This window comes from Heloderma suspectum, chromosome 6 (genome assembly GCF_057233095.1).
Source record: "Heloderma suspectum isolate Gila_16-S chromosome 6, 16-S_ref, whole genome shotgun sequence".
Lineage (NCBI taxonomy): Eukaryota > Metazoa > Chordata > Lepidosauria > Squamata > Helodermatidae > Heloderma > Heloderma suspectum.
The window spans coordinates 120,940,584-120,949,786 of NC_139463.1; the positions used below are offsets into that span (position 1 = coordinate 120,940,584).

Sequence of the window (9,203 nt, forward strand, 5' to 3'; positions counted from 1 at the left end):
GTTCAGGTCATCAGACCAGATTGGACACAAGGAGGTGGTTTTCTCAAGGACTTCTGGGAGCAAGCATTTGACTGTTCAATGAGAATTAAAGACAAGAACATTTCTGGCAGAATTTTCTCTCGTTATGGGAATACAATGCAATCTCGGGAAGGGGGGTCTGTTAGTCACACTCCTTCCTTCTTTTGAACCACAGAATCACTCACAGAATGACTAGATGATGAGAGCATTTGTGAAAGAAAGAAAGAAAGAAAGAAAGAAAGAAAGAAAATACCCACCCACATTCAGAGATCTTACCTGTGGAATCTTGTAGACACTTAAGATTTCTGCCATATGGAAGGAGGTATCTGCACCAAGTCCCCCAATGATGGCTACAAGATTTTTCTGTCTGTCACATTTGTAGTTGGGGACAAATCTATGGAATTTGAAGAGCAGGTCCAGAGTAGTACGGTAGGTCATCCTCAGATCATGGTAGCTGTCATATATGTGGAATCCAAGCGTGACATTGGGAAAGATCTTGGGATTCTCATTGATCTCATTTACAGCAAATGCCAGTGCAAGGACATGCTGATAGAACTTTGTCACCACACTACCAATAGAGTAATTTTACTGTTTCAGAGGTTAATTCTACAATGCATTGGACTTGTTAGAGTATGGTACTGGTAATTTCTGTCTCTAAAGGTGCAATCTTGTGTATGTTTAGATAGAGAAAAGGCCTACAACTCCCAGTATGCCCCAGCCAGCATGCATAGGATTGTGCCCTAAATGATTTCCATTGCAATTTTACAATGCATGGACTTGTTAGAGTACTGGTATTTTCTGTCTCTAAATAGTTTATGTTGCTATTTTAAACACATTTATTAGGGAATAACCCCTCACTGAACAGAGCAGAACTTACTTGTGGATAGACATTCATACGTCTGAAATAGAAAAGTACGGTACAGGGATACTGTTCATTTGCTGCTGATGTTTCTAAGCCAATAAACACCTTATTGTTCTGTATAAATATAATTTATGAGGCATCAGGGAAAAAAATACCAGCATACCTTTGTATATAGTCAGGCGATATCTACCTATTACCTACCTGCCCACTTAACTGACCACTTTATGCATCTGATTAACTGTATTCTGCCCATGAAAGCTCATGCTGCAATAATTAGGGATGGAGTGCTGCCCCCGCTCGAGTCCCCCCGATCTCGCCAAGCCATCTGCACTCACCCTGTGTCTCATCTGCAAGTGCCCACCATTTTCCTGAGCTTGTTTTCATGGGGAAAAAAAGGAGGTCTTTAAAAATGTGCATATTTTAATATGTGCCAATTTGGGCTGGGAAAGGTTGATATGTGCAATATTAGAGGCATAAATGGGCCATTTATGCCTCTAATATTGCATAGATCAGCTTTTCCCAGGCTGAATTTGTGCATATTTAAATATGCACAGTTTAAAGACCTCCTTTGTCATAAAAAACAAGCTCAGGAAAATAGCAGGTGCCCATGGTCAGGTCTGGGCGTGTGTGGAGAACATCTGGGAGGATGCAAGTGGAGGTGAGTGAGGCCAGAGGCTTGGTGGGCAGGGTCCAGGGTCATGGGCAGGGGGGAGCCCGATGGGCTCCTGGACCCAGTCAGGCGCCCATGCCATCCCTAACAATAATTCGTTAGTCTTCACAATGGCAGATGACCCTTTATTAGTTTTGCAATATTTGGAAAGCAGCTACAGAAGGGGTGGGGGTCTTAGACTCTGTATCTTGGTCTTCCATTATCCATCCTTCAAATGTTCACTTCTGGACTTCGTAGCAGTATGAACTAATGTCCCAGAATATTCTGAATCTTGTAGCACTACACCATAATCAGCCTATATATGCTTTCTTCATGCATTTAATCCCTTGTATAAAGAATTCTTAGAGTTGTGATCTGGCCATGCTGACATGATGAAGAGGAGGGAATAATAATTCCTTACTTTGGAACCTCTAACAGCTTCTGAGAAGGATGTTCTTTGAATGAAACTCCATAGAAAATGTAAATGATGTGAGAAGCAATCCCGCCAATGAGAAGGCCACCTGGCTGGTACCACTCATGTGGAAGTGGAACAGGGAGGGATTCATCTGCAGGACAATTCATAACATCTACTTTGTGGACAACAGGGGATAGCAGCAACACCAGTAGCCTCAACATCCTGACAGCAAAGTCTCTTTCTAGGTGCAGATTCTCCTGTGGCCATTAACTGCAGTTCTCCGATTTCAATAGGCTACACTGGATGATGCCTGAATGCCAATACCCCTCTTAAAAAGAAATGTATAAGCCTTAGTTTACAATCAACAGCGTTTCAAATGTATGTCTCAGATACTACTAGCCACTAATAGAAATGAAATAAAGGGGGTGGACAGGGAACAGAAAACTGTCCGAGACCAAATGGATAAAGACAACTCAGTCCCTACACCCAGCCTCCAATAGCAGAGATGACTTTAAAAAGAGTTTTAGGGCTGCTTCCTTGGGAGTTCCCTCTGAAAAGATGCTGAGGTTTGGGACATATGAATAAATTACAGTGATTTGAATAATTGCAGAGGGACATAATTACTATTGCAGAGTTTGGTCTCTGAGCGTTACTGTTGGTGGCAAACTTCTTCTTCTTCTTCTTCTTCTTCTTCTTCATCTTCTTCTTCTTGTCTTGTCTGTGGGAGAGCAAGCAGGGGATGCTTTCCAGATTTTTAGGTGAAGAAACACCAACAGGAAAGTTAGCTCCTAAGGTTGGGGATGAGGACAAGTATGACAAGTACAAAAGTGCTCCCTCTCAGCACAACCCCCCCCCCCAAATGTTAATTCAAATGTGTGTCTTCCATGTTCAAAGCAAAGGTGATTATGAGTGCCACTTTGTTCTTGCACTGTGATGCAGGAACAAAGACCTGTGCTGGTCCCAACTCAAACAAGGAGCAAAAATACAGACTCCCTGCCCTGCTGTGCTATGGCTGGGCATGAGGTTGACTTCCACACTACTCACTCATGGAGAGCATTTCTCTGTTTGTCTGATCATAACCCAACAGAAGCAACCCTGGGCTACAGCAAATCATCCCCTATCAGTGATAGATGGTGGTTCTGGTGGTGCGGCCCAGGAGAACCTGTTAACATTCTGGGTCCCAGGGGGTGATGGAATGAGATTGTTGTCCAAGCCATCCACATGGGCTGTGAGCAGCCCCTCAATGTCAGGCTGGCAGCACATCCACCTGCATTAGTCAAAACTGACACACACCTGTGCCCAGTTCTGCAGGGGAATAGGCATGTGCCCCTGATAATCCTGAGCATTTGTCAAAGGAGAAGGAATGGATGCTCATGAGTTAGAGAAGTAGAATTTCAATTTAGTAAGCATCTTGCCAATTTTCTATGACAAGTAGGAGTGCACGAAAGCCACTTACCTGGTCTCGCAGCTTTTCGCAGTGGGGAGGAGGCGCTTCGCTGCTCTCCCCCCGAAGTTCAGGCCGGGGGGGGAGGCTTCCTGCCTCGCCTGGCCAAAATTCAGGCCGGGGGGGAGGATTCCCGCCTCGCCTGGCCGAAATTCAGGCCGGGGAGGAGGTGCTTCGCCTCGCCCGGCCGTGAAATAAAAAGTAAAAAAAAAAAAACGCCCCTGTGATAGGCTACGTGACGATTAACGTAGCCTATCACGGCTAGATCTGCAAAGTCAGCCATGATAGGCTATGTAAATCGTCACGTAGCCTATCACGGGTGACTTAAAAAAAAAAAAGTGCATAGGCAAATGGCGGCCCCCATAGGGTGCCGCCATTCGCGTTCCTTATTTGATCGCAGTAGTCTACGTAAATCTTTACGTAGACTACGGCGAAAATAAGGGCAACGCAAATAGTGTTGCCCTTATTTTCGTCGTAGTCTACGTAATCTTTACGTAGACTACAGCGACCAAATAAGGAACGTGAATGGCGGCTCCCTATGGGGGCCGCCATTAGCCGTACGCGCTTTTCTTTTTTTTTTAAGTCACCCGTGATAGGCTATGTGACGATTTACGTAGCCTATCACAGCTGACTTTGCAAATCTAGCTGTGCTAGGCTATGTTAATCGTCACGTAGCCTATCACGGGGGCGTTTTTTTGGTTTTTTTTTACTTTTATTGGAATGGCGGCGGCGGCAGCCGGTCAAAAGACCGGCTGCTGCCCCCGCCCCTGACGAAGACCCGACGAACCGCCACCGGGACCCGCCACCGGGAGGGACATTCGGGAAAGGTAAGTCCCGTCCCGGGGGGGGGGGTGCGGGGGGGTGCGGAGAATTTCTCCCCGAAACTTCTTCGGGGGGCCGAACACGTTGGCGCTCGGCCCCCCGAAGTTTCGGGGAGAAATTCTCCGCCATCCCTAATGACAAGGCTCTCCTCTTAAAACTGCTTGAACTTGCTTCCTACTTCATAGACTCCTTCACACATATTAGAGGTGGACTGAATTGGCCACCCCCAATTCTTCATCACATTTATTGGAGGGAAATTGGAAGCAACCATTTTGGAGACCAAGATTGGAGCCCTGAAACAGTTTCATAGGGGAGCGGGCTTACCCTAGTGATGGGTGAACTTAACCCAACAGAAATGGTAATTTGGTCACCAGGTTCCAAATTCCTCTGTCCAATCTCGGATGGAAATTCTCCACTATTCTGAGTTCTCATATGTATGAACAGTTGCACAGATCTCCTCTTTGCCCATCAGCCCGCCCACCCAGGCTGCATCACTTCCCTACTGACCACCTCTTCCTTGAAATGCCCTGTGTGTGTGCATGCTTGTAGCAATCACAGTTGCGAGCGGAGATGGGTTAAAGAAGACGCAGACAACAAACTTGGGTTGGAAATTGGGCCACATTTATTGAAGTAGCTGCAAAGGGGTAACTAGGACGGGCATCTAACTGTGTCAGCGGCTAGCTGGCACTTCTTGGGTGAAAACATACCCAGCCTGAGGGGTGGCGGTGATCTCGCCATCCCTCCGGACTGCCCCTTTTGGGGGAGGTAGACCTTCCGGTATCACCCCCAACCCGGTGCCGCACAACACCTGGGTGAGTGAGTAGGGTTGGTCCAGGCAACCCTTATCCCCCCGCCGAGCCGCACAACCCGTTCGGGGGGCCTCAGGCGTCACCTGTCACCATAAGGTGCCTCTGCATGCACACCATCCCTACTTTCCTGTTTTTGCCAGTCCTAGCCGCCAACTGGAATGTGACCGATGATAAGGACCATATTCCCTTACAGGACACACTCGACCCGCAAAACAGTGTGACATAGGCAAAAAAGACTCACAGTAATAGGCCAATCGAACTGTGAGCCAAAAAATTCCTACATGGTTCCCGAAGGGCAACTGGTAGTAAACCCACACTGCTTAGGGGAGGGTGGGAGGGAGCTGCATTGAGCCAGAGAGCTAAGATTGGGAAGGGGGCTGAATTTAAGGCAACTCAGCCTGCCCCTCCTTGCATGGTGGTGCCACTGGGGTGCACCAATCAGAGGTCCCTACATCTTGTCACCCCACCCACCCGCAATGCCCCCCCCTTTCAGCCAGACGAGCTGGCGCCGGGGTGAGGGCATTTGCGAGTGGAGATGGGTTAAAGAAGACGCAGACAACAAGCTTGGGTTGAACATTGGGCCACATTTATTGAAATAGCTGCAAAGGGGTAACTAGGACGGGCATCTAACTGTGTCAGCGGCTAGCTGGCACTTCTTGGGCGAAAACATACCCAGCCTGAGGGGTGGCGGTGATCTCGCCATCCCTCCGGACTGCCCCTTCTGGGGGAGGTAGACCTTCCGGTGTCACCCCCAACCCGGTGCCGCACAACACCTGGGTGAGTGAGTAGGGTTGGTCTCCCAAGAAACCCTTATCCCCCCGCCAAGCCGCACAACCTGTTTGGGGGGCCTCAGGTGTCACCTGTCACCATAAGGTGCCTCTGCATGCACACCATCCCTACTTCTCTGTTTTTGCCCGTCCTAGCCACCACAGGAGTCACAAGCCTAGAGCTTGTGAAACTCCCCCCACCTGCGCAGAAGAACTTCCTGCAGGCCCCTTTGCAGATCCGACAGACATATGTTATTCACTAAATGAGACAGGCGGACACCGTCCTACCTGTAACGCTCCCTCCATGTCCACAGAATTCCCTGGCAGGTGGTGCATCCATCACCTCATTCACCTGGCCATAAGCCATTTCTCTGTGCACTTTCGGACGTGCCCTGCTACTGGCAACGTCATTCCATTCCTTCCCATTGATCCATGGGAGCAGTGAGGGCTGCAATAGGCTACTTCCGGCCAGGTATGCCGGACCACTTGCATCTCAACCAAGGCCTGTTCCATCAGGTCCTCGCCTGGCTTACAGCCGAAGTCATTCCTCTCAATGTGCAGCACCTGGACCTGCGGAGGAAGACATACAAACTTGGTGAAACAGAGTGAGGAGGGGACTCCCACCTTATGCCACGTCTATGGAGCCACTGGATCTTAATGTGACAGGGTGACAGAAGCTGAAGTCTGAAGACGACATACAAGCCCTCCATGCAGCTCCAGACATCACAACGTGCCCATGTAAGAGCACCCGTACCGGCGTACGACGAGTCTGCTGGTCTAAGGAAGAAGCACATTAGAGCAAGAAAAGCGAAAATTGTGTCAGGGAGAAGCGGACAACTCACAAATGAGGCCAAAACGCTGTGAAGCCCCATTTTCAAAATGTCATAACATGCCTGAGAGACAAACCTCCAGTGGCTACCATGGAGACTGCTTTAATGTAACAACAGTGGGTTCTGAACTGCAAATTACCTAGGCCTAGCAGGGTAAAGCTAATGTAGAAACTGCCCAATTGCCCTTAAGTCAACAGTAAACGTTGAAGTGATAAAATGGAGGCCCCTCTTCGGGCCCGTGGCATTCCGTAAAACCCATAAGGTGCTGACAGGGCATAATCCGTTGACTTGCGTTTGGCCATGGGCCACTGCCGTGCCCTTGCCATACCAATCAGTTTGATCACCAAGTATGTAAATGGGTTACATTGGGCTAGACCTGTACCTTGAAGCATACCAAGGCCCCCCAGGACAAGTCGGCCTTGCGAGCCCAGAACAACCCTGAATTCCGTGAAGGGAGCTACGTGGAACAGGGAAACGTCTTATTGGAAAGCTCACATGGAGGGCCCTTACTCCCGGAGCCTGAAAGGGGTATCCGGAGAGAGAGGGTGGTTAATTTACTAATGCAGGCAACAACTGTGCCCAACACTATATTGCACGTTGTACCCTAAAATCTAACATGGAGTCAGTGAATCCCACCGTTGTGGGCCGGAAGACTAAATGGTCAGCTTGCGACTTATGGTCCCAGATAGTCTGCTGTTCCTTAAGGAGGTGTGAAATTGCGGCCAATGATCTATAGATAAGGGCCATGAATCCTATCGCTGAAGCTTTGCCTAATGCGCGGCACACCCTACCTGCTCTGTCGCAGGCGGCTCCTGTACGGAGAGCCGTGGAATGCAGGCTGGCATGCCTGGCTTCAGTATCCCGGTCTCCCGTAGTACTGCAAGGATGGGATCTGGGAATGGAGCACCCGCGGGGCTAAGGCCCAGAAGACGTTGACCTAATTTCATGACAAGTCATCGACAATTGGGTTCGCGTAACCCGGCACATGGTGGGCCCAGAACCAGATGTTGTAGCACTGACTCTGAAGCGCAAACATACTGACACATGACATGACACTCCAATTTCAGGAGGATGGAGATTGAATAACATGGTCATGTTGTCATACCGAAGGGGGGGGGTACTGACTTGGCTATAAGGTTATCCCAAAATGTGCTTGGCGGGGGCAGCAGGTATTGGATTGGCCTCACCGAATATTGATGTGGGAGACAGGCCCTCAGCCTTTGTGACCTAAGGGGCACCAAGGTAACAGGAAAGGGGAGCAATACTTGCGTTAGGTCAGAACATTGACCACTGTCTTTGGACTCCATGTAGCACATGCCCATCAGGGACCCGTGGCCGGGATCCCAGACCAAGACAGCTGCCTCATCGAAGAGCTGTGTCGCACTGAGCAGAGATGATCAGGGATCTCGTGATTAACTGACTGGCCCTCAGGGAAGAGAGGTTACGAATCAGGATAAACTCCCTAGAGGATTTCCTGGGCAGCATTTCGAGAAGGGAGATCCCTAGAGTAGCTAATGGGGTGTGGAAAAAAAAGGGGGGGGACAAGAGGTGCAAGAGTGCTGACTGCTACACGGGAGCCTTCACGACGAAAACTGCACGTGTCCTGGGAGCATGTGCCCACTGGGGCTTTACTCCCAGCACAGATAGCAGTGCGGAAGCAGCGGGCCCGCCATCGGCCGAGGGCCAGTGCGGGAGACCGCCTGGTGCATGTGGCCACTGCCAGATCTGTTGCCGAACCCGGCTGGGAAGGAGTCAAAATTGGAGCGAAAGGTCCTGGTCCAACAGGTCCTTGTGTGGAGAAGGGCAATGGCGGCCCTCCTGCAAAGGCCTCAACATAAGCCAGTCACACACCTCCTCAGGTGAAAGTCATTACGAGAAGGAGAAGCCCTGGTGACAATACAACTCGCCGGATTAGCGTAGGGATCTGATATGCCCCTTACGTGGATGCCCAAGCGGGCGGGGGCAGGCGAGGGATCCAAAATTAATCCAGCAAAGCCCTGTAAAATGCTGCGTTAAGCGGCTGGGATTACTGGGGTGTGACTGACGGAGCTGCAAGCGGCCCGGGCGTCATATAGGGAGATGACATTGGGAGGGACAGCCGCCCCAGGGAGGTAAGCTAAGGCGGCAACCCCACAGCCCTGAAGGTCACCCGTCTGGACAACTGGGGTGAGGTGCAGTCATCTCACCCATATTCAGGGCAGCCATGTCTGGGTCCCTGGGAACAAGAGAGGCGATGCCTCTTGCAGTGCTCCTGACAGAGATGCCCCATGAGGGTGGACCGCCTCCATCTGTGGTGTGTCGCCTGGGCGAAACCCCAAGAAGGAAGATGTTGCTTGGATTACTGCTGATGGAGATGCCGCAGGAAGGTGGACTGCCTGCAGTGGTGGAGTGCTGCCATGGTGAACCTGCGAAGGCGAGATGGAGGCCTCAATGGCGTCCAGGTGCACTGAACCCAGAGACGAGCTGAAATAGAAAGAAGTAACGAGCGTTGGGTCTGCTGTCGCATTCACTTAGGCTGGACCGCTGTGGGTTTCTTAGGCCTGGCTGGGGAAGGGGGAAGTGATCCCCGAAGAACGCTCAGCAGCTT

General features: G+C 50.2%; 1 protein-coding gene across 1 annotated transcript in view; it reads right to left on the reverse strand.

Moving 5' to 3' along the window:
• Window positions 1-8,821, reverse strand: part of LOC146342917 (vomeronasal type-2 receptor 26-like) — a 33,020-nt gene extending 24,199 nt beyond the window's left edge. The window contains exons 1-4 of the mRNA XM_084808075.1: window positions 8,803-8,821; window positions 6,999-7,073; window positions 1,951-2,095; window positions 295-586 (exon numbers count right to left, since the gene is read on the reverse strand). Coding sequence (XP_084664201.1) covers window positions 295-586; window positions 1,951-2,095; window positions 6,999-7,073; window positions 8,803-8,821 — 531 coding nt within the window. The remainder of the gene's footprint in view (window positions 1-294; window positions 587-1,950; window positions 2,096-6,998; window positions 7,074-8,802) is intronic.
• Between the last annotated feature and the right edge of the window lie 382 nt (window positions 8,822-9,203).